General features: G+C 39.3%; 1 protein-coding gene across 19 annotated transcripts in view; it reads left to right on the top strand.

Annotated features, from left to right (window-relative positions):
* The window catches only part of LOC105473588 (kinectin 1), a 160,346-nt gene that overhangs the window by 100,078 nt on the left and 33,915 nt on the right, over positions 1 to 26,353 (top strand). For 8 of the 19 annotated variants that reach the window (XM_071100134.1, XM_011727438.2, XM_011727440.2 and 5 more), the window contains one exon: positions 4,326 to 4,811. The exons of the other annotated variants lie outside the window; for them this stretch is intronic. In XM_071100134.1, the coding sequence (XP_070956235.1) occupies positions 4,326 to 4,330 (5 nt within the window). In that variant the 3' untranslated portion in view covers positions 4,331 to 4,811. Of the gene's footprint in view, positions 1 to 4,325; positions 4,812 to 26,353 lie in introns of those variants that run through there. 19 annotated transcript variants of the gene reach the window in all.

The raw sequence follows: 26,353 nt of genomic DNA, 5'->3' as shown, positions 1-26,353 counted from the left end.
CACCACATTTTCTTAAAATTGAAAGCTGATTTTTATTTAAGTTTGCTTTTGTTAGGTAATCTAAGAAATTCATTCATTAGCTCCTGAAGTGAGATTTTTACTTCAGGATAAGTAAACCCGTAATTAACCAAGTCATGTTATGAGCTTTTATTGTCTATATTACCTTGGAAGGGTCAGGTTTGGTAGCATTTTAAAATGACTTGTATTCTAGCTGGTGAGTGCAGTTTTTGTTTTTCTGGTTGTAGGTTCCCCCCCCCCCCCCCCCAGTTGCTACCTGGATTTTACCTGTTTTATGAATAACTGAAGTCACACTGCCTAGAGCGTAATTAGAGTATTCAGATATGCACTGAATAGTTCAGATATTCTTCTTTTGAAGCTATTTTCTCTAAAATAATCCTGATATCCTGGAGACCCTGAGGGGCAACTCATCACTAAATTATCCCTTTCAGAACCTCTGATAATACTGTGTTGGGCTAGACAAGGCCTCAGGGAGAGCTTAGGTGTCCTGGAAAAGTTGGGATGGACTTCCATTTTGATGTTACAGGAGCATTTTGTCTCACTTTAGAGTGATCATCCTCTGGCCTACCTTGACACATGCTCTCCTTCAAAATGCTAATTCAGGTCAGTTATTTCAAACATGACTTTCCATATAATAAGCCCAACATATCAGCAAAAGTAATTAAGCTTCATCCCAAATCTTTTATCCTTGGTAAGCTGACTTCTCCAGCTTCCCAGTGTAAAAATTCTGCCACATTTCCTCACTTTTCCAAATTAGGAAATAACCTTGCTTCCTAGGGAAACTGTTCCATCTCTCCTTCCCAGGACTTCAGCCTTATTCTTTCCACTGGCTCCCTCTGTTCAGTCTTGAAAACATGCCCAGATGGCTTATTTTAACCTTGTACTTCCTTCAGATTACCACCCTTATTTTTGACTTTTTTACTATTTAGTATTCTTAAGAAAATACTCTCTTAGTATCTACTTATTTATTGTTATTGATTACTTTATCTGCTCTAGAATGGCTTTTCTTCCTGCTATTCCAATGAAATCATTTTTGCAAAAATCATTAGTGATCACTAATTGCTAGATCCAATATAGGCCCTTCTTTTGCATATGATAAGATACTGAAAGTACTTATGAAATATGTCAAAAATGCTGACGTTAGACCTTTGTGTTATAAGGGAAGGGTTTCATTTCTAGAGAGCTTAAACAATGAAAAGATTGCCTATTATCCTTGCTCTTAGACCTAAGCAATATTCTCTCTTTAGCATCTCATAGGTGTTCTTTAATGTTTTCCTTTTCTTCCTAAATACATAGTCTACTCATTTTAAGTCTTAGGAACTATTTTTGGCTTGTCTGTTGCCACATTTGTTTTAATTGTATTACATTTGAGACTTATATGAGTCATTGATATTAACACTTTTTCTTCTTGATTTAGAAAATTGTAGTAATTTATTAAAATATATCTGTATACCCTCACAACACAGTTGGCAGGCAGCTCCCCTAAGTGATAGCGCAACATTCTTTTGTCAGCTGATAAACATAAGTCCAGGTTTGGCAAGTGGGTGGTTGACAGTATTATATCATGAATGATAGGCTGGATTGTTATGAAAATAGAGGCCCACCAGGCACTCTTTTTTTTTTTTTTTTTTGAGACGGAGTCTCACTCTGTAGCCCAGGCTGGAGTGCAGTGGCCGGATCTCAGCTCACTGCAAGCTCCGCCTCCCGGGTCCGCGCCATTCTCTTGCCTCAGCCTCCTGAGTAGCTGGGACTACAGGCGCCTGCCACCTCGCCCGGCTAGTTTTTTTTGTATTTTTTAGTACAGACGGGGTTTCACCGTGTTAGCCAGGATGGTCTCGATCTCCTGACCTCGTGATCCGCCCGTCTCAGCCTCCCAAACTGCTGGGATTACAGGCTTGAGCCACCGCGCCCGGCTGACACCAGGCACTCTTGAACTTCATTCCTTAGGCTCTACCTGGCATTGACGTTGATAATTCTTACTTATGTACTTATGTTTTGGTTCCCATAGCTCTTCTTTATGCCCTTTAAATGTTTGTGTTACCCTCAGGTTTTTATCCTTAGCTATCATTTTTGCTACATATATTCTCCCTCCTGTGTACTCTATTTAAACTGACACGAGATAATTAAATTGAAAATACACATTTCTTAATCATTGGAATGTAGGTAGTAGGTTAATATATCTGATGTCAAGAAACCTTTAAAAATATACACAAGTACATATGAATTGTTTATGATAATGCTGCACATATTTCAATAAAGGGAGAGTTGTTTTTAAAAACAAATATGTAAGAGATAATATGCAGTAATATGGTTTTTCTAAATCCTGATACATAATACTTAGCGTTTCTTAGAGCTGTAGGGGTAGGTGTATTTAACTGATATCTTTAATTTGTGAAAACTTTTCTTTTGGAAATTTTTTTTCCCATTGCCTATTTTTCCTCCCCACCCCCCCCAAATCAAAAAAAGAAAAGGCTACCATCCTCCTCTTTCCATTTGGGGGGAGTGGGAGATTGATTAAGATACCTTTTATATGAATTGACAGTATTGGCATTTTATAATATACTTTTTTGTTCCCAGATATCTACTCTTTTTGTTTCACATTTGCCTGGTTTCTAAGTATTCTAGGTGTATTTCTAACCAAATGAGAAAACTTTATTATCCCAGGTTACCTTATCTTGGAACCAGTTTGTAGAATCCTGTTGAGGGAGGATGATAATTTAAATAGCTGATACTTCATGAGTATGTCTGTAAGCATAAGCATGCTTCCAACATGTAGCAACTCGTTTAACTTCACAACCACCTTGTGTGTTAGGTAGGTAGGTATTATTATTCCCATGTTACAACAGACCCAAAGAGATTCTATAACTTGTCCATGGTCATACAGCTAATAAATGGATAAGCTGGGGTTTAAATCAAGGTAGTTTGGGCACAGGGCTTGTGTTCTTAATCAGTGCTTTTCTTCTCCCTAATTCAGGCACTGTGTTCCCTGATCCCTTTTGTCACTGTTTTCTTTTCTCCTCATTTTGTCTTTTTTTTTTTTTTTTTTTTTTTGGCCAGCCTCTTACAAGTTTTGTCAGTCGATTCTGACTTTTTCCTAAAGTTGATATTTGATTTATCAGTAGTGTATTGGAGAGGCTTACAGTATTATCCAGAAGAAATGGAGGTGAAGCTCTGTGTGTGCTCTCTGTACTCCCTGTAGCAAGTAGATTCTTATGTGATTCAGTCATCTGTTGTTTCTGAAAGAAAAAGTCCTTTCATAGTGCTCCTGAAATACAAGAGTTAATGCTGTGGAGAAAAACTTATCTTATTTCTACACTGAACCTTGGCTATCATACGGATCAGGTTTTCATTTTCAGTAATATGTTTACATAGCACTTTAGAGTTTAATGTCCTAGTGATCTTTTTAGACTTTCTGATCAACTGTTAATAGCCAGGGATAACTTTGCTTTTTAATTTTCCAATTGCTTCTTTCCTCTAAACTTTTCATTTTGAAAAATTTCACACATAAAGTTGAAAGAATAGTACAGCACCCGTAAATCCTCCAGCTGCTTCATCTCTTTCTATACGTCTACATATTTTGTTGTTGTTAAACTAATTGAAAGTAAGTTTTAGTCATTATGACATTTTATCTCTAAGTACTTTAGCACGCATCTCCGAAAACAAGACATTGTTTTACCAATCAGTGGTACCATTATTACATCCAAAAAGAGGAAACAGTAGTTACGTACTATCCAATATTAAACTTTTATTCACATTTTGTCAGTTGTACCCAATATAGCTTTTTAACTATTTTCCCCGAACTAGAATCCAAGGCAAAATTTAACATGTTGTGTTTGGTTAAGTCCTCTTAGTCTCTCTGATGGCTTTTGAAGTTTAATTTCTGTAGTCATCTGACTTAGAAAACTTCGTATGACTTAAAAAAAAAAAAAAAAGGTATGTCTGCTCTTTTAAATTATGTATTCACTGGGGTAAGATTGTATTCAACCTCTTTTCAGTGCTACTCAATCACTTTAGCTTTACATTCTCTTAGTAGGACTAATAAAAATGGATTACCAGTGTTGTTCTCTTAAATGTTTTCTAACATAATTTGGCTCACATTTAAAAATACCTACCTAAAAGCTTGTTTCCTTTGAATCCTGAGAGTTTTCTCATTTTGATTACCATTAGTGTGAATTGCTTTGAGCCTAGTTCGAAGGGCCATGCTAGATCAAATGGAATAATGTACTTTTGGTGTTTGACAGATGTCTTCTGATTGCCTTCTGTTGCTTTGTTTTAAAGTGAAATTCATTCTTTCTGATCTTTTACAGAGTGAAGTAATTGGGAAACTATTCATTTGAGGATAAAAAAGGCATTGTATTATATTTTGCCAAATTAAAGCCTTATTTATGTTTTCACCCTTTCTACTTTGTCAGAAACACTGAACAGAGTTTTGTCTTTTCTAATCCTTGTTAGACTACTGATTTAAAGAAAGAAAAAAAAAGCCAACTCTGTAGACACCTTCAGAGTTTAGTTTTATAATAAAAACTGTTTGAATAATTAGACCTTTACATTCCTGAAGATAAACATGTAATCTTTTATCTTATTTTGCTCAATAAAATTGTTCAGAAGATCAAAGTGGTAAAGACAATGTAAAATTTAACATTTTAATACTGATGTTGTACACTGTTTTACTTAACATTTTGGGAAGTAACTGCCTCTGACTCCAACTCAAGAAAACACTTTTTTTGTTGCTAATGTAATCGGTTTTTGTAATGGCGTCAGCAAATAAAAGGATGCTTATTATTCAAACTTGACTTGTTCTAATTTTTATTGAGCTTTAACAATTTCATTAGTAGTACAGAACATTATAATTTAGAATACAGCTATTAATTGCAACTATTCAACAAGGTAGGTTTATGTAGCTTCTATAACCTTTCTAACTGGTGCTCTGGGTCCTCTTCAGTTTGGTCCAATGTAAAGTGCCCAGGAGTGCTGGGATTTCAGAAAGGACAGAGCAAGCATTTAGGATTTCAGACTTACCACCCACATTTCAGGTAGAGGAGCTCTATTTTTACCATTTCTATAATTTTTTTGAAGTAATAATAATTAACTTTTAGTTTTCTTTTTCAGGCACTGTTACACTGTTTAGATGTGTTATCTTTTTTGTTGAAAGTTTCGTCGTCGTCGTCATTGTTTTTTGATAGAGTCTCACTCTGTTGTCTAGGCAGGAGTGCAGTGGCGTGATCTGGACTAACTGCAACCTCCACCTCCCAGATTCAAGAGATTCTCATGTAGCTGGGATTATAGGTGTGCGCCACCATGCCTGGCTAATTTTTGTAGTTTTAGTAGAGAGGGGGTTTCACCATGTTGGCCAGGCTGGTCTTGAACTGCTGACCTCAGGTGATCCACCCATCTTGGCTTCCCAAAGGGCTGGGATTACAGGTGTGAGCCACTGTGTCTGGCCGATGAAAGTTTTTTTAATAATTGGTTAAAAACACTTCAGATGCTAAATAACTACTGAGAAATACTTTGTGCCATTCAGTACTAAAGTACCCATTAGGCTGCACTGTGGTCATCTGGTTATTTTTGTGCACGTAACAGTCATGCTTCTGTCATGGGGCCTTTGCATTTACTGTTCTCTGGGCTTGGAACTCTCCTCTGGTATGTCAGCTTTGGCTTGCTCCTTCACTATGTTGAAATCTGCTTAAATGTCACCGTTCTCATTAAGTCTTTCCTGACTATCTACTATCCTTCCTGCCCTCCCTATTCTACCTTATTGTCTGTCATACTTGATATCTACTCCCCTTGCTCCCATCAGTAAGGAAGCTCCACAAGGGCAGGAAATATCTCTTTGGTTCATTGCTGTATCTGTAGCCTGAGACAGTGCCGGATACTTCATTGTGCTCAACTATTTAAATGAATGAATGGATAAAATTCATTTTTGGAGATTGAAGATTATCTAAAGTGGTGTTTCCTAACACTGCACATACAGTATTTCTAAGGCATATAGAAATCAACTGAAGTGACTTCTTAGGGCCAGTGAGGACTGGTGTGGGGATTCACATTACCTTTTGCTACCTTTGCTGCTTTCAGCAAATCATTAGGAAATTGATCTGAAGGTCAGATATCATATCAGCCTCTTAACTTTGTCGTTTGCCATTGCCTAAAGGTGCTCATGTTGCTGCCACCTGTAACAAATTCTGCCTTCCAAGTTATGGTGTCTTCTTACTACTCTTTCTCTCTTCAGAGCTAAGTTCCTCAGAAGAATTGTATAATTCTATTTTTTTCAACCTCTCTGTATGTTTTAATTTAAAAAAATAAATGTCAAAGGACTCTGGGGACACAGTCCAGTCTCCTGTCAGTTTGTATCCCTTCCCTCAACATCTCAACCTTACAGTCATTCATCTTTTGCCTCTGATGCAGCAGGAAGTTCACAACATTGCCTTTTCTAACTTGACAGCTCTAATTGTTAATGGTTCTTGTATGACATTAAAAGTTGTGTCCCTGATACTTGCATCAATCTGTCCTTTCTTACTACAGAATCACATAGGAAAAAGCTTATCACACTCTCAGTGATTGTTCAGATATGCAAAGATAATTCTGTGCTCTACGTTCATTTCCCTTACAGTTAAATATTCCCAGCTCCTTAGTTGCACTGAGTGCTTAAAGGCCAAACTAGCCTCCTTGCCTCATTAATCCCCGACCGTTCACCTTCTCCCAGTATATTACAAACCTGTCTCCAGGAGAGGAAGGGAGCATCAAAAGAGAAGGAATCCTGTACCATCAAACTTGAATGGCTCTCCTTGCCACTATCACAGTCTACTGAGGCAGAAAGCCCTAAGAAAATTACACATTGAAGAAAGCTTACAGGAAGAGAATAACGAATAGTTAGGGGCAGACTTCTTGATCCCAAAAAGAGAAGAGAGAGATGTGGAAGGGAGGAGTGGGGATGCCTGTGAAACTGGCCGTACCCTTGGGTTTGGTGTAGGAAAACTAATTCATTTCCTGGAGGTAGTGATATTGTGTAAAGCATCCAGGCTTGAGCTGTCTTGCATGTGTTTCACTCTAGCTGCAAGAGGCTATGTGGTGTATAGCTGTGGGCAATAGCTGTATTGCTTACAGAGTTACAGCTAGATTTTTCATGTGTCTTGCATCCCAGGACAGAGACTGCATATGGGAACCTGCCACTTGTGGAATCTGCCCAGGATGAGATGTAGGGAGAAGCAGTTACCACCAGAAGGAGGCCGCAGTTACACCCTCGGTTAAGACATGTTTGTCCCTTGACCTCATTTGGGTCCCTGGAAAAGGGAGGGCAAAGGAGGAATGAAAGAAAAGATGATTCCTTGTTGACATTATTAAAGCCAGGGGGCAGATGGGAGATGGGTTATTACACTGGATTGGACTGGACTTGTATTAACCAAAGTTACAGAACAGCTGTCGGGTCTGCTTAGGATGTCCAGAAGAGGGAGACTCCGCAAAGCATGGTTGAAGACCATGGTTGGGAAAGGACACTAAGTTCTTAGGCTGTTCTGCAACCTGAGTGGTAGATTTTTTTTCTTGACAAAATTTTTGTTTTATTTTCCTAAAAAATCTGGCCATTTTATATTTGTTGGCAGAGTTCTACCAGGCAACCAACGTACTACTTGTACAACCTATCACATGCCAGACTTTTTTTAAGCAGTTACGTTAGTTCATTTAATCTTTCCTAGAGTTTAACTGGCCAGGGGATTGTGCTTTCATCATCTTCATTTTATAGATAAGGAAACTAAGGCACAGGGAGGATAATTAAATTATCCAAGGTCTCACAGCTACGAAGTAGAGGAACCAGGTTTCCAACCTCCAACCTAAGCTGTCTGGCTTGATTGCCTTATTTATACTCATTAAAAAAATATATTTTGTATATATGTATGTATGCATTTATAAATGTGAGTGTAACTATGTATATAACTTACTAGAGTAATTTTTAAAATTAGACTATACCTAGTCTTATAATTTTAAAATTTACTCATTTGTTCCTGATGTTAAGGTACCTTCTTTCATTTTGTCTTGATTCTACTTTGCAAGGGATTGCCTACCTTTGTGGTTGTCAAAAGTATGGTTTGCAGACCCCTGGGAATCTCCAAGACCCTTTCTAGGAGTTTGCAAGGGCAAACTTAATTTTCATAATAAGACATTATTTGCCTTTTTCACCATACTGACATCTGTGCTGAATGGTGCCTCAGCAAGTGTTAAAGCAGTGGCTCCCAACTGTGGTGTTAGTTACTGAATTTACACCACTACTCACCCCAGTAAAAGTCCTGCTACAATACCAAAGTCACCTGAGAATGTCGTCTGATGAGATCAGCAGTGATGGTAATGAATGTGGTTTTGTGATATGTGTAATGAAATGTGTCAACATTTGGAAGATCTGTATAACTCAGTGAACCAGTATTTTCCAAATGATCAATGCACAGTGTTACAAAGTCATGCGTGGGTGAAAGATCCCTTCAAAAAGCAAGACAGGGCTGGGCATGGTGGCAGGCACCTATAATCCCAGCTACTCGGGAGGCTGAGGTGGGAGAATCACTTGAACCTGGGGGGCGGAGGGTGCAGTGAGCCGAGATTGTGCCACCGCACTCCAGCCTGGGTGACAAGAGTGAAGCTCCATCTCAAAAAAAAAAAAAAAAAAGGCAAGACAAACCAATGGATTTTAATGTAACAGTGCAAAAAGTTCATTGATATCGTTATTGTGATTAATCTTTAATAAATTACCGCTTGAGTTTGACTGTAGCATTAAAGAATATCCACAGTTGTCTGAATGGCTGCTTTTTTTCCAAGGATATATGTCTGTGTGAGGCCAGATTTTTTTCATACACTTCAACCAAAACAACATATCACAACAGATTGAATTCAGAAGCAGTTGCCTTCTATTAGGCCAGGAATTAAAGAGATTTACAAGGCCAGGTGCAGTGGCTCATGACTGTCATTACAGCACTATGGAAGCCCGGAGTGGGAGGATAACGTGAGGAGGCCAGGAGTTCAAGAGCAGCCTAGGCAACATAGGGAGACCCCTTCTCTACAAAAAAGATTTGCAAATATGTAAAGCCATGTCACTTTTCTCATTTTATCTTTTGAGTTTTGGAAAATGAAGTTATAGTTCATGAAAATATGTTCATTATATTGTTATTTTAAATTAGTAAACTTCCAATTTTCTTGGTTTTAATTTCTAGTACATTGAATATTGATAGAAACAACAAAAGTTTTTAAGTCTAAAGCAGTTCTGAGATCAAAACCTTGAGTCACTGATCTGGCATGTTGGTTTATTTTTCCAACAGTTTTAAATTATACTGGACAACCTAGCACTATTTTTTATGTATTTTGTTTTATATTAAATTCATTTATGTTTTTATACTTTTTATTCTTTTTATTTTCTTTGCCAACTTACCTGTAAATTTTAATTCATTTATTTTCAGTTCCTGTTTTCTAATAATTTAGGCTATACATTTTCCTCTGGACTTCTTTACCTGCATCTCAGATTTTGATACATAGGTATTGTGTTGTATTCCAGTGTTGAAATACTGGAATTCATTGAAATACTCACAAATTTTTTTAATTTGTGAGTATTTCAAACATATAGAAAAGCATAGAAAATAAGAGAAAAAGCCGTGTTCCTCCACCTTCTGTTTGCTTGAATTTTTTAAATAAAAGAAAACATTAGCTACAGTTGAAACATCTTGTAAAACCCCCATCCCATTTCCCTCCATTTTCGGAGGTAGCCACTGCACTGAGGCTGAGATTTATCATTTAATTTCATGTTGTTATCAATTAATACCATAGCTAGGTATCCATAACTAACATAATACTATTTAGCATGTTTTCAAAATTTATATAAATCGTTCTGCCATTTGCTTTATTCATTCAATATTGACTTGAAAATTTCTTCATTTTAAACTATGAATATGCCACAATTTATACATTCCTCTGCTAAGGGACATGTAAGTTGTCATCAGTTTATGCAAATTTTATGTAACTTTCAGTTGGGCTTTAAGCTTTTTTTTTTTTTTTTTGGAGTGTGTTATATATTTTTCACATGCATAGATTTTTAAAGGATCTTTTTCTAATACTGCATTTGTGTCAGTGAATATGACCTATATGACACCAATTTCCTGAATTTGTGGAGACTTCAAAAAGAAATTATAAACCAAAAAAAAATTATTTAGTCTTGATTTAGAATGTGTCAAGAAGAATGTGAAGCTTTGGCAGGAAATGATCTCATTATCTGAAAGTTTGAGTTTTCAAGTTACTATACCAGGCTGGTTATTGCCTTCTTCAGTTAAAAAATAAGAGGGAGTTGGGGAATATTTATTTTCCAGTGATCTCAGAACACAGGAAACAGAGTCAGATAGGTGGGGAAAGGTCTTATTTACATTTGCATTTCTGCGTTGTCTCTTGCTTTTGCTATGAAGAATCTAGCAGTTACGAATTTATGAGTCAATAGCAGGTTCTTCCTGAGCTATTCAATACAGAGTTCTTGGGATTTCATCCAGTGCCAAATACAAAGTTCCTGTTTATCTAGTGAATGCAGTATTCATTTCAAAATACATAAAATATGTCATTGTTGAGTTAATCCACAGACTGTAGTTATAGGAAATGGAAATTTGCTTACTTATGTTGATGAATTGTGTTGGTAAGTTCCATTGCCACCTAAATTATGCAGGCTTATCAAACCTCTGCATCTAGTTTTTCTCCTTGCTAGCTATGTAAATAAAATAAAAACGTGACCGTGTTAGTCACTTTTTTTTTTTTTTTTTTAATACTTTAAGTTCTAGAGTACATGTGCATAACGTGCAGGTTTGTTACATATGTATACTTGTGCCATGTTGGTGTGCTGCACCCATCAACTCATCAGCACCCATCAACTTGTCATTTACATCAGGTATAACTCCCAATGCAATCCCGCCCCCCGGCCCCGCTCCCCGTGATAGGCCCCGGTGTGTGATATTCCCCTTCCCGAGTCCAAGTGATCTCATTGTTCAGTTCTCACCTAGGAGTGAGAACCTGCAGTGTTTGGTTTTCTGTTCTTGTGATAGTTTGCTGAGAATGATGGTTTCCAGCTGCATCCATGTCCCTACAAAGGACACAAACTCATCCTTTTTTATGGCTGCATAGTATTCCATGGTGTATATGTGCCACATTTTCTTAATCCAGTCTGTCACTGATGGACATTTGGGTTGATTCCAAGTCTTTGCTATTGTGAATAGTGCCACAATAAACATACGTGTGCATGTGTCTTTATAGCAGCATGATTTGTAATCCTTTGGGTATATACCCAGTAATGGGATGGCTGGTTCATATGGTGCTTCTAGTTCTAGATCCTTGAGGAATCGCCATACTGTTTTCCATAATGGTTGAACTAGTTTACAATCCCACCAACAGTGTAAAAGTGTTCCTATTTCTCCACATCCTCTCCAGCACCTGTTGTTTCCTGACTTTTTAATGATTGCCATTCTAACTGGTGTGAGATGGTATCTCATTGTGCTTTTGATTTGCATTTCTCTGATGGCCAGTGATGATGAGCATTTTTTCATGTGTCTGTTGGCTGTATGAATGTCCTCTTTTGAGAAATGTCTATTCATATCCTTTGCCCACTTTTTGATGGGGTTGTTTGTTTTTTTCTTGTAAATTTGTTTGAGTTCTTTGTAGGTTCTGGATATTAGCCCTTTGTCTGATGAGTAGATTGCAAAAATTTTCTCCCATTCTGTAGGTTGCCTGTTCACTCTGATGGTAGTTTCTTTTGCTGTGCAGACGCTCTTTAGTTGAATTAGATCCCATTTGTCAATTTTGGCTTTTGTTGCCGTTGCTTTTGGTGTTTTAGACATGAAGTCCTTGCCCATGCCTATGTCCTGAATGGTATTATCTAGGTTTTCTTCTAGGGTTTTTATGGTATTAGGTCTAACATTTAAGTCTCTAATCCATCTTGAATTAATTTTCGTATAAGGAGTAAGGAAAGGATCCAGTTTCAGCTTTCTACTTATGGCTAGCCAATTATCCCAGCACCGTTTATTAAATAGGGAATCCTTTCCCCATTTCTTGTTTTTGTCAGGTTTGTCAAAGATCAGATGGCTGTAGATGTGTGGTATTATTTCCGAGGGCTCTGTTCTGTTCCATTGGTCTATATCTCTGTTTTGGTACCAGTACCATGCTGTTTTGGTTAGTGTAGCCTTGTAGTATAGTTTGAAGTCAGGTAGCGTGATGCCTCCAGCTTTGTTCTTTTGACTTAGGATTATCTTGGCAATGTGGGGTCTTTTTTGGTTCCATATGAACTTTAAAGCAGTTTTCTCCAATTCTGTGAAGAAACTCATTGGTAGCTTGATGGGGATGGCATTGAATCTATAAATCACCTTGAGCAGTATAGTATTCTCTGATGGTAGTTTGTTTGTCTGTGGGGTCGGTGGTGATATCCCCTTTATCATTTTTTATTGCGTCTATTTGATTCTTCTCTCTTTTCTTCTTTATTAGTCTTGCTAGCAGTCTATCAATTTTGTTGATCTTTTCAGAAAACCAACTCCTGGATTCATTGATTTTTTGGAGGGTTTTTTGTGTCTCTATCTCCTTTAGTTCTGCTCTGATCTTAGCTATTTCTTGCCTTCTGCTAGATTTTGAATGTGTTTGCTCTTGCTTCTCTAGTTCTTTTAATTGTGCTGTTAGAGTCTCAATTTTAGATCTTTCCAGCTTTCTCTTGTGGGCATTTAGTTCTATAAATTTCCCTCTACACACTGCTTTAAATGTGTCCCAGAGATTCTGGTATGTTGTATCTTTGTTCTTACTGGTTTCAAAGAACATCTTTATTTCTGCCTTCATTTCGTTGTGTACCCAGTAGTCATTCAGGAGCAGGTTGTTCAGTTTCCATGTAGTTGAGCGATTTTGATTGAGTTTCTTAGTCCTGAGTTCTAGTTTGATTGCACTGTGGTCTGAGAGACAGTTTGTTATAATTTCTGTTCTTGTACATTTGCTGAGGAGTGCTTTACTTCCAATTATGTGGTCAATTTTGGAATAAGTGTGATGGGGTGCTGAGAAGAATGTATATTCTGTTGATTTGGAGTGGAGAGTTCTGTAGATGTCTGTTAGGTCTGCTTGCTGCAGAGATGAGTTCAATTCCTGGACATCCTTGTTAACTTTCTGTCTCGTTGATCTGTCTAATAATGTTGACAATGGGGTGTTGAAGTCTCCCATTATTATTGTATGGGAGTCTAAGTCTCTTTGTAAGTCTCTAAGGACTTGCTTTATGAATCTGGGTGCTCCTGTATTGGGTGCATATATATTTAGGATAGTTAGCTCTTCCTGTTGAATTGATCCCTTTACCATTATGTAATGGCCTTTGTCTCTTTTGATCTTTGATGGGTTAAAGTCTGTTTTATCAGAGACTAGTATTGCAACCCCTGCTTTTTTTTGTTTTCCATTTGCTTGGTAGATCTTCCTCCATCCCTTTATTTTGAGTCTATGTATGTCTCTGCATGTGAGATGGGTCTCCTGAATACAGCAGACTGATGGGTCTTGACTCTTTATCCAGTTTGCCAGTCTGTGTCTTTTAATTGGAGCATTTAGTCCATTTACATTTAAGGTTAATATTGTTATGTGTGAACTTGATCCTGCCATTATGATATTAACTGGTTATTTTGCTCGTTAGTTGATGCAGTTTCTTCCTAGCCTTGATGGTCTTTACATTTTGGCATGTTTTTGCAATGGCTGGTACCAGTTGTTCCTTTCCATGTTTAGTGCTTCCTTCAGGGTCTCTTGTAAGGCAGGCCTGGTGGTGACAAAATCTCTCAGCATTTGCTTATCTGTAAAGGATTTTATTTCTCCTTCACTTATGAAACTTAGTTTGGCTGGATATGAAATTCTGGGTTGAAAATTCTTTTCTTTAAGAATGTTGAATATTGGCCCCCACTCTCTTCTGGCTTATAGAGTTTCTGCCGAGAGATCTGCTGTTAGTCTGATGGGCTTCCCTTTGTGGGTAACCCGGCCTTTCTCTCTGGCTGCCCTTAAGATTTTTTCCTTCATTTCAACTTTGGTGAATCTGGCAATTATGTGTCTTGGAGTTGCTCTTCTCGAGGAGTATCTTTGTGGCATTCTCTGTATTTCCTGAATTTGAATGTTGGCCTGCCCTACTAGGTTGGGGAAGTTCTCCTGGATGATATCCTGAAGAGTGTTTTCCAACTTGGTTCCATTTTCCCCCTCACTTTCAGGCACCCCAATCAGATGTAGATTTGGTCTTTTTACATAATCCCATACTTCTTGAATGCTTTGTTCATTTCTTTTTCTTCTTTTTTCTTTAGATTTCTCTTCTCGCTTCATTTCATTCATTTGATCCTCAATCGCTGATACTCTTTCTTCCAGTTGATCAAGTCGGTTACTGAAGCTTGTGCATTTGTCACGTATTTTCTCGTGTCATGGTTTTCATCTCTGTCCGTTCGTTTATGGCCTTCTCTGCATTAATTATTCTGGTTATCAGTTCTTCCACTCTTTTTTCAAGATTTTTAGTTTCTTTGCGCTGGGTACGTAATTCCTCCTTTAGCTCTGAGAAGTTTGATGGACTGAAGCCTTCTTCTCTCATCTCGTCAAAGTCATTCTCCGTCCAGCTTTGATCCGTTGCTGGTGATGAGCTGCGTTCCTCAGTTGATAATGCAGAAATCACCTGTCTTCTGTGTCACTCGCACTGGGAGCTGGAGACTGGAGCTGTTCCTATTCGACCATCTTGCTCCGCCCCCCCGTGTTAGTCACTTCTTGCATTGCTGTAAATAAATACCCATGGCAGGGTAATGTATAAGGAAAAGCTTAATTGGCTCACGGTTCTGCAGGCTGTATAGAAAGCAGGGTACTGGCATCTGCTTCTGATGAGACTTCAGGAAGCCTATAATCATGGCAGAAAGTAAAGAGGGAGCCAGAGTATTGCACGGCAAGCAGGAGCAGGAGAGAAGGGGAAGGGGCCACGCACTTTTAAGCAACCAGTTCTCGCCTCAACTAACTGAGCAAGAACTCACTCATCATGCTAACTAAGCAAATCATGAGGAGTCTGCCCCCGTGATCCGAATGCTTCCTGCTAGGCCGCACCTCCACTGAGGATTACAGTTCAACATGGATTTGGAGGGGACAAACATCCAAACTGTTATCAGGGACTAGCAAATTCTAACCCAAATGCAATAATACAAGTTTTGTTTAACAATTCCTTTGTTGCCAAGTATATAGTCAATATCTGTAAATGTTCCAAACTATTGAAAGTATTTTATATTTGTTAAATTCAAATTTGTTAATTGATACATTCCCAGTTCCCAAACTGTGTTTCTGGTTCAGTGGGTGTGGGTTAGGGTTCAAGAATTTGCATTTCAAACAAATTCCCAGCAGCTAATGCTGCTGGTTTGGGGAACACACTGAAAGTTATGCATATGGTTTTCAATTTGCCTTTCTTCTTTTGCAATTTCTTCACAGTTTCTTATTAAATGAGTGTTCTTGTTTTCAAGGTTTTAAAATATTTACTAAGTATTTTTATACCATGTCTATAAATTCTACAGATTTGGAGAGGAACAGAGATTGCAACATGTGCTTGGCTCCGGCTGGTGGTTCTCTAGGTGTTTCTTGATATTTTCTCATCATGTCACACGGGGAATATTTTTTTCAGAAATAAGTCAAATTTAAGCTTTTTTCCTCTTCAGTGAATTTCTTTATTATCCACCCCCACAAAGTCTGAATATGCATGGATGCTGTTCTCCTCCAATTGACCAATATTATAATTTTTATCCCCTTGAAGAAGGAATTGCTTGGAATAAAGTAAGATGAGAAAAATGTAAGTTTTTCCCATTTTTGGGAGCAAGGACAGGGTGGTTTATTCACCTAATACTATGAGGACAAATAGGAACCCAGGAACAAAAGTTTTTATGGAATCTTAGCCCTAATGTTCTGTTAGGTAACAGTCTCTATAGACTTAGTCTTCTGTTAGAATAGAGAAACATGTCCAGTCAGATGAAACAGGTTTTTTCCCTGACAACTAATCCTGGTAACTTTCTGCCTGTATCTTGACACCTATTTTGAATAAACTAGCTTGCATTTCCTACCCACATTTGCATGGAGAATAGAGGACTTTTGCACATGTGCTGAGCACCTGGTTTTAATATCATGAGTAGCCTTAACACATAATTGCCCCAGTTTCTATTCACTCTTACAATGACCTAGGAGTTAACTTTACAATTTTTAACTGGATTGTGACTGATGCTTCTATAAAGCGATTAACAAGTATTATTAGTAATAATTACAACAACAAAATAATGGCAGTTATAATAATTGCAAACATTTATTGAGTGCTGTTTTCCAGGTGCCATGCTTAGTGTTTTAAATGCATGTTTCATTTTGCTACTGGTATGTTGGAAGGTTATCTAGAAAGTTGTATTGCTTTAGGAGTTTATTCTTTGGAGTCTTTATAGAGCTTTCCAGTGCCTAAGTTGAATATTCGGTAATAACTGTTTCTTAAAATTACTTTTGTTTAATATTGATTTGATTGAGAATGACAGTTACAAAATACATGTGAGGTATAAATAAGAGTGCAATGAGCACTTGGTTGCCTGCTATCCTATTTAAAAGAGAGAATGTTACCATTACTTTGAATTTCCTTGGATATCCTTTTCCAATCCCATCCAACTCCAACCACTCACAGACATAATCACAATTCCAAATTTGTGTATGCTATTCCTTTATTGTAAGTAGTGTTTTTGTGTAGGTTTACACATCCAGTAGTACATTATTTAGTTTTATATGCTTTTGACCTTTACTAAGATGGATGATTAATGTGATGTGCCTTTTTTGTTCAACATTATTCTATGAGAGTCATAAATATGGTTGCATATAGTTTGAGTTCCTTCTTCTTTTCCCTTTCTCTTTCCCCTCTCTTTTTCCTCTTCCCCCTTCATCCTCCTATATAATGTTTTATTGAGGGAATACACCAAAATTTCCTTATCCATCTGTTCTAAATGGACAGTGACAGGGTTCATTTTTTAGACTATGAGCTATTGTGAATAATGGTGCTATGTATATTCTGGTACATATGTTCTTGGGTATGAGGATATGAGCTTTTCTAGGGTATATACCTAGGGATGGAACTTTGGCTTATAGAATATGCACATGTTCCATTTTAATAGGAACCACTAGACTGTTTTCTATAGTGATTGTTTTAATTTACATTTCCATAAAAAGTATGTGGGAGTTTCTATTGCTCTATAACTTCACAACACTTGGTATTATTGTACAAATCATTTTTCTTTTGCCAATATAGTGGGAGTTAACTGAGATCTCATGGTTTGTTTTTAAACCGTTTTATTAAAATATAATGAATGTAGAATAAATCGCACATATGTGTACAGTTGGATAAATTTTGCAATATGAACCACAATCAAGATAATGAACATAAACATTACCCACAAAAGATTTCTTGTGTATCTTTGTAACTTGTCTTCTCCCCAACTTTCCTGTCCCCAAGCAACTCCTGATATGCTTTCTGTCTCTCTATGGTAATATGCAGTTTTGAGAATCATATAGTAGGTGCTTACTTTTTGTCTGGCATCTTTCACTCAACATAATAAAAATCAATAGTCCCTTTTATTTCTGAGTACATGGCATTGTATGTACATACTACAGTTGATTTATCTGTTCATTTATAGATGAATGTTTGTATTTTTCCAGTTTTTGCCTACTATAAATAAAGCTGCTATCAACATGTATATACAAGACTTGTACTTAAGTGTTCTTAAAAACATAAACCAAAATACCAAGCTATAATTGAACATTAAGAGACGTCCACCAGGATAATCTGTATCAGTCTTTTGCACAGATCATTATTTTAGTAAACAGGGCTTCTCCAGCCATCAAATCATGGAAAAGGAAGATTATGAGGGAGTGATAATTTGGGATATGGTGGGCAGGAGGGAGTCAGGGGACAGCATCGCTGCATTGCCCATCAGTCTCTCCCCTTCAGAAGTCACTCTTTGACTTCATTTTCATAGCTCCCTCCTGCCAAGCCACTGTGTCTGGAGCTGATCCACCTTCCTATTGATATTCTTTGTGATCTTTGTTTTTTTTTTTTGCTACAGCGGTAATAACAATAGTTAACATATGTCGAACTTTCCATGTGCTACCTCCTTTCTCCCTAATGGTTTATCCTCACCTCATTTTACCCTCACAGCAACTCCAGGAAGTCAATAATGTTTCTCATTCTCCCTGCCACATAGGGCTGCTATAAGGGTGAGGTAAGAGAATGCTCATAAAGCACTCAGGCTAGTGTCTGGAACATAAACTTAATGTATGTTAGCTGTTACTATTGTTTTTAAAATGGTTGCCTGGATACTAAACCTCTCTCTGTAACCATTATCTTTATAAGAAATGTACCCTTTATCTGGCCCCTGGCCTCTGAGGGCTTTGGGCACCAGTTCGCGTTTTCCAAAAAATCTTTTCCAGGATTGCAAAGGGCTGGGAGAGGCCAGGAGTGAAACAGAGAATCCCTCACGGTCAGGCTTCCAACTTTGCATTAAAGAAAGCATATTGAATAAAATTTTCTCTTCTCCCTCCTAAGATCTCACTAAAATGATAATAGAAGAGTTATAAAGAGGTATAAACCTGAGACATTTTCAGGTAAATGAAAACTAAGAGAATTTATCACCCACACACCAGCACTATAAGAAGCGCTAAACGCAGTTCCCTGTAGCTGGAGGTAAAGGTAAATGACACCAGATGAAAACTTGAATGCACAGGAAGAAATGAAGAGTTCCCAAAAGGCAAAATATGTGAAAATATAAAGACTATCCTTTTATTTTTAAAAAACTTATTTAAGGGGTAACTAAAGTTTAACGTAAAACTGTATAGATGTAAAATACATGACAGAAAGAGCACAAAAGACTTGGGACAAATGGAATTATGTTACTGTAATGTTCTTGCATACATGGGGCAGTACCACATTAATTTCAAATAGACTGATAAGGAGGCGTAATGTAATCTCTAGAGCAACAAGTAAAAATAATTATACAAAGGGGCACAGCTGAAAAGAAAGAGAATAAAACATAATACTAAAAAGAAGACTGGAAAAAAAAGCAACAGTAGAAAATAATGATGACAAAAACAACCAGTAACTAAAAAGCTGAACAAAATACAGAATCCACCATTTTTAGACATTGGACAACAGACAACAGGACCATGGTGACTGAGAAAAAGGGGACAAATGAGATGAGCTTTCACTCCCCAGAGTCTCTGCCTGGGAGCCACGTCCAAAATATGGTGTGAGGAAGGGGATGTTAAAAGAGTTATGCAGCCTCACGGAGTTGAAGAGATAGAAGTCAGAATTTGAGATAGCCAAACCAACTATAATTTATGGAGAAGAATACCCAAGAGGAGGGAGCTATAGAGTTTCAGAAATCCAACAGGGATTCCCTTGAGTCTTTGGCTGAATACAAATCTGTTCGTGCTTAGGGCAAAGCCCCACAAAGCTAAGCCAGGATAACTTCCAGAGAGAGAATAATTACTGCTCATTAACAATTCAAGTGTTTATGAAATAATTGGCTTATTAAACATAATTTGGGAAGTTGTGGATTGGTTCTTTGATGCTTGTTCAACCTCACAGCAAAAGATTTAAAAATCTTCATTCTGTTCCAGAAAAAGAAAAAGCACAAGATTCTGAACCAGTAAAGACCCTATCAGAGTACATGCCACTGTCCTGAATGTCTTGCTCCCTCTACTCCCCACCCTGCATGTCTTTATTTCTATTATAATAGCAGAATTCCAAACACCAAGTTCCTTCCATGTCAGATAACAGACTTTACTAGACTTACCATCAGCCTTTTGTGGGTGAGGTAACCAAGACAAAGCAAGTTTGTATCTTGTTATAGATGACATACAGAAAGTCAGCTGGAAGTAGGACTTACTGCACCAAGGTTTCCGTCTAACTTACTCATAGGCTTAAGAGGGAAAATGTCTGCTCATGCAATTTATCCCAAGAGAAAGTTTAGAAGCAGGGGTAATTGCAGAGAAAAATTCCACAAACTGTGGCATTTTTACGATTGGCAAAATAAGCCACCCAACTCGATTTAAATGATTAGAATCAGCACAACTGAGGCTTCAATGTGGGACCATTTGTCTTCCTGCCAGAAAATGAACAAATGGCAGATTCTGTTACTACCATTTTAATGACAGCCATATTGTTTCCTTTTATTTGAAGTGTTTGAATGTTTAGAGTCCCAAACTTAAATTACCCTAATCATGATAGAGCAAATAAGCACATTTTAGTGATATTGACACTTCCCACAACCATAGCCCTCAGCAACATCAATAGCCAGATCTGAAGAGAAGATCTGAAGTTTGAGAGCCGCACTTTAAAAGCTTCATTAACTACAGAGCAGAATCAAGTTGAAATTCATTAAGTGTTAAGGCTTGATATCTTTACTTCCTTGAGAGATCATGTGATGATTTCACCTGGCTTCTTGGTGTGTCTGATGAGATCGTATTTTACATGCCTTTATGGAAGTGGCTGAGGGATTTGAGGTTACAAATTCCAAATGAAATCTGGAAGGGAGTTCACCAGCTGCTGAATTATAAGGTGAGTGATAGGACTTGGGATTGAGGCTACTTTCTATGCCATAACTTAAATAAAAGAAAAAAAACTCTTTTCCCAAAGCAGTTGTAGATTAAGGGTGGCCTAATCAGGCCCGGGAGGGACGGAGCTGAATGAGATGACGTGTAATTTGATGTCTTAGACATTATAAATGTTGAAATATTTTGCAGTTTGCAAAAAATTTTTAGGTGTTATTCATAGTCCTGGCCTTTGGCTCCCCCCAGGGCCCGTTCTACACAGGTCTTAGGGTCTACGGGCTCAGCTGCTCTACACTGGCCTTCGCATCTACAAGTGTGGCTGGCCACCAGCTGGCCGCCTTCTAATCCTCAGTTCTTTAGTAACTGTACACCAGGGTTTTTCTGGAAATTAAGACCAGTAAGCTCACCAGCCTCGTATTACTGCCATCCTTGGTTACCACCCCCAATTTAAAGGCCCCCTGAGCCAGTTATAAATTTATTGCTTCTCAGCTGCAAACCTACTTTTCATTGTTTGTCCTAAAATGGAGCTGGGTCCTTTAAACATTTCTCCTTTGGAGCAGATGCACTTATGTTAAGCTTTGTCAGTAGAAGTTGTTGGAGGGACATGGAAGGAAAAGGACCTTCTCTTCCTGGTTCTGGTGTTTTCTATCTGCTTACTGCTCCTATGGTATGGCTGCCAAGAACATGTGTGTGTGTGTGTGTATGTATATGTGTGTGTGTGTATATATATATATGGACTTACAGGGTTATTTACCTGTAGTGAGTTTTACCAACCACCACAGGAAGAATCTTGTAGATACCGTAGTGGCTGGCTTCCCCCACTAGGCCTGCCAGCCTAGGGGGAGTTTTCTAGTGTGATAGGCAGAGTAATGGCCCCAGATATGTTCATGTCCTGATCTCTAGAAGATATGATTAGGTTTTGTTACATGGCAAAGAGTTTGTTACATGGCAAAGGTTACAGATGGAATTCAAGTTGCTCGTCAACTGACCTAAAGATGAGGGATGATTTTGGATATCTGGCTGGGCCCTATGTAATCACAAGGGTCCTTTAAATGTGGAAGATGGAGACAGAACATTCAGTCAGGTAATGAGAAGTGACCATGGAAGCTACTTTGGAGTGCTGCAGTGTGAGGACTCATCCTGCCACTGCTGATTTTGAAGATGAACGGGGGCCATGAGGCAAGGACTAGGCTTTCTGGAAGCTGAAAAGGACAAGGAAGAGGGTTCTTCCCTAGAGTGTCCAAAAGGAACCCAGCCCTGACAGCTGGGTTGGGACTTGTGTTCAACTTCTGACTTCCAGGATTGTAAGAGAATAAATCTGTGTTGGTTTAGATTTGTGGTCATTTGTTATAGCACCCACAAGAAACTGATAGCACCACTTTTGGCTGTGGCTTCCTGCCCGTCTGCACCCTGGGTGGGAGTTTTGTACTTGTCCAACAGTGGAACAGCTCTCACCCAGGGCAACCCAGCTAGCTTCTCTGCCACTCCTGGGCTGCAGCCATGCCTTCTCCGTGAGGTTTGAGCCTCCCCTTCCAAGTTTGTCTTTTCCTGCAAACTCTTCCTCAGCCCCAGAGTATTTTTTTTTTTTTTTTTTTTTTTTGAGACAGAGTCTCGCTTTGTTGCCCAGGCTGGAGTGCAATGGCGTGATCTTAGCTCACTGCAATCTCTGCCTCCCGGGTTCAAGCGATTCTCATGCCTCAGCCTCCCAAGTAGCTGAGATTACAGGTACCTGCCTTCACGCCCAGCTAATTTTTGTATATTTAGTAGGGACAGAGTTTCACCATGTTGGCCAGGCTGGTCTTGAACTCCTGACCTCGAATGATCTGCCTGCCTCGGCCTCCCAAAGTGCTGGCATTACAGGCATGAGCCACCGCACCCGGCCCAGGGTATTCTTTAGTGCTGTTTTTACCCATATGTAGGTCATCTCCTGTGGCAATGAATAACTATATTAAACTTTTTCTGTTCGAGTTTTGTGGGGTTTGTCTCCATATTGGACCTTGACTGATGCACTCTTCAATCAAATATCCTCCCCCAGCTTCTCATCCCCACACTGCCTCATGCTTCCTCACTTCTGACCCAACATCTTGTTTTCTTTTCACCTGGGCCATCCACTCCTCCTTTTGATAGCCCTTTCCTTTGGAAAACCGATACCCCTCCCCTATTCTTTAAAAGAAAACTCTGCTCCCCTGAGCCTCACGCTATCTACAAACATTGCTCTCCCCTTTGCTGTCACCCATTCACCCCTTGGTCACTTCTCCCCATGTGTTAGAAACTGGCATCTGCCTTCCAGCTTCCTCTCCAGTGCAAATTCCACAGTCGTTGCAGGTGATTTGACTGACTGTGGATCTAACCCAGCGCTCTAGGCTCACAATTCTTAGACCTTGACTCATGTATAGTTTCTCACAACTGATGAAGCGAATTACCACTAGTGGCTTAAAGCAACACAAATTTTTTCTTTTACAGTTCTGGAAGCCAAAGTCCAAAGTAAGTCGCATGGGCTAAAGTCAAGATGTCATCAGGATTGGTTCCTCTGGCAGCTCCAGCGGGGAGTCTCTTCCCTGACATTCTCTAGCTTCTGGAGGCCCCCTGCATTCCTGGGTTTGTCGGCCCTTCCTCACAACACTCCAGCCTCTTGCTTTGTCATCATGTTCCCCTTGACCTTTGTATTGGTCTGGATTCTCCAGAGAAACAGAAGCAATAGGAAAGACATCTATGTATAAAGGGATTTAATATAAGGAATAGACTCACAAGCTTATGAAGGGTGAGAAGCCGCATGGTCTGTGTTTGGCAAGCTGGAGACCCAGGACAGCCGACAGTAGTTTCAGTCTGAGTTCGAAGGCCTGAGAACCAGGAGAGCTTATGGTATAATTTTCAGCCAGAATATGAGCATGAAGACAGGAGAAAGTTGATGTCCCAGCTTGAAGACAGGCAGAGAGTGAATTCTCTCTTACTGAGACTTTTGTTCTATTCAGGCCTTCAATGAATTGGGTGAGGCCAGCTCACACCGGGGAGGGCAATCTGCTTTACTCAGTCTACAGATCCTTATGTTAATTTCATATAGAAACAGCCTCACAGACACACCCAGAATAATGTTTAACCAAATGGGTTAACTGGGTACTCCATAGCCCAGTCAGGTTGACTCATAAACATGATCTTGACCTATTGCATTAAACATAAAAGGCTTCTTGCCTCCCTCATATGAGGACCCTTGTGATTATATTTAGGGCCTATCGGGTAATCCAGGCTAATTGTCCCTTCTCAAAGTCCTTAATCACATTTCCCCTTGCCTGGCAACGTAACACATTCACAGGTTCTGGGGATTAGGATGTGGCTATCTCTTGGGGGACCATTATTCAGACTATTGCAACTCGAAAGACCTTCATCTTTTTCATGCTTAAGACCACAGCTTGAACCTTGCTATTGTTCTCCAGTATTCTACCCTCTGATACAACCTCTCACCATTCCAGATTTCTTAGCTGCTAAATTCCATTGTTCCTGTCGTTTGCCCTCATGGAGGTGTTAGCCCCTTGACAGCTTTAAAAATTGTTTTAAATAATATATATTTATTTATCTGTAATTCATTATAGACATGTCTTTTGTCAATATATTACATTCTTTTACCCTCTTGTCCCTCACACATGCTTTGCAAAGAGCTCCAAATCTGTGTATTAATATATCAAAGTGGACGCTCACATGTATAGAGACGAAATTGCAAAGTGGGGTGTGATTCCGAAACATGCAGGACTCTGAAAATGGAAGATGGAGAAATGATGTTGCTACTCCTAATTCCTGTATCCATGATCATATAAATGGGAGTTAGAAATTAGGAGAGAAGGGAATTTTTCAGAGATTGCTGTTATTGTACTGTGAGTCCCACTGCCGTCAAGAGTCAGGAATGGGGGAACCCTTCATCTAAAGAGGGAGGACCTTCCACGAGACCAACCTGGCAGTTTGTTATGCATCCTCTGCATTTGGAAAACAGAGTAGACTGGGGTCTGACTCCGTCCCAGAAAATACAAAGGTCAAGACATGGCTACTTTGATGGCAAAATAAGGGAGTGGTGGCTATGCTGGATGGCCTGCATTTCCCAAATTTTTCAGAACAAAGGGTGTGTAGATGTCTGCCATGGACCAGACATGAGTCATGTTAGAGAGAAAGCCAGTGGGATTGTCTTGGCATCTATCCAGTAGGGCCATCTGGAGGAAGAAGAGACCTCATCAGACAAAAGGCAAAGAAGCCACTAGACACCTATGAACTGAGGAAGAAGTCAGCGACTAGTTGGAATAGCATGTTCTTGCTCTCAAGGGAGTTGCAGGTGCGAGATCATTAAGCGTGGAAATGAAGGACCTGAAGTTGACAGAATCACACCAGGACACCAGGGAGCTCAGGTCCCAGAGTCACTGCCTGGAGGAAAGCTGAGCAGGGCAGTGCCCACAGCACAATTTGCACGGGTGAGAAATGATCTTCTATTCTGTTTACCCACTAGGGCTTATTAGTTAACACTGCATTTTATAGCCTTGTTGCATGTTCCCACAAACAGCATACCCATTGTACCTCAGAGGGTTGTGAGAAAAATGGGATGGCCTGTGGAGGGCCTGGTGCATGTTGGGCCCTCAGCAAGTGTTCGTCTCCCTCCTTCCCTGTGAGCACACGCCAAGGGCCAGCCTGTGTTCCGAGGCGTGTCTGTAGCAGGGAGCTGGCCCTTGTTGCCAGAAAGCCAGTTTAGGTCCTTTGAGCACCGTCTCCTGATTGTTGGTTTGTCTTTCTTATTCTTTCTAATTTGGGTTCCAATATTAGGATTATGTATAGATGTCAATAGAAAGTAGCACCTTGGTTGATATTGAGCCCTATCTGGATTAAGCCAGTTCCTTCTCGGCTTCACTTCTAGGGTGGTTTTTGTTTGTTTGCGTTCTTGCTTGCTTTTTGGCTAGGAAGAAAGGCACTTGCCTAAAAATATGGGGATGCTACAGTATATCTACGGAGGATTTGTGATTTTTGTTCATTCAACAAGTTTTTATTGTACATCTTCTAGGAACCAAGCAGAAGTTCTGGGGCTAGAACCACAGCAAAGAACAATAGAGACATACTGGTGCTTCCATAAAGCTCGGGACAGCCGTGGGGATGACAAAGACAGAAAACCAAGCAGGAAGGGCACTGAGCCTAGGCTAGGGAGGGCTCCTAGAAGGACACAATGTCTAAGCTAAGGCCTGAAGCAGTACAGGGAAAGAAGAGAATGGAGGGTGCTGGAGAGCAGAGAGGGAGCAGGGGATGGAGCAGGAAGTACAGGAGAGGACAATGGAATAACGTTGCATGTGTTTCCATCTTTGTCCAAATAGTTCTGCCTTCCTGTTGTTGAACAGGTGCATGGTAATGATAATATGAAAATTCTATACATAGAATTCACTCTCAAAGCATTTCTGAATGAGAACTAGCACATTGATAATGGCATTCATTTATGGGTTATGATATGGTTTGGTTGTGTCCCCACCAAATCTCAACTTGAATTGTATCTCCCAGAATTCCCACGTGTTGTGGGAGGGATCCAGGGGGAGGTAATTCAATCATGGGGGTTGGTCTTTCCTGTGCTGTTCTCATGATAGTGAATAAGCCTCACAAGATCTGATGGGTTTATCAGGGTTTTCCGCTTTGGCTTCTTGCTCATTTTCTCTTTCCACCGCCATGTAAGGAGTGCCTTTCACTTCCTGCCATGATTCTGAGGCCTCCCCAGCTATGTGGAAGTGTAAGTCCAATTAAACCT

This window comes from Macaca nemestrina, chromosome 7 (genome assembly GCF_043159975.1).
Source record: "Macaca nemestrina isolate mMacNem1 chromosome 7, mMacNem.hap1, whole genome shotgun sequence".
NCBI lineage: Eukaryota > Metazoa > Chordata > Mammalia > Primates > Cercopithecidae > Macaca > Macaca nemestrina.
This window is presented reverse-complemented; position numbering and strand designations above follow the sequence as displayed.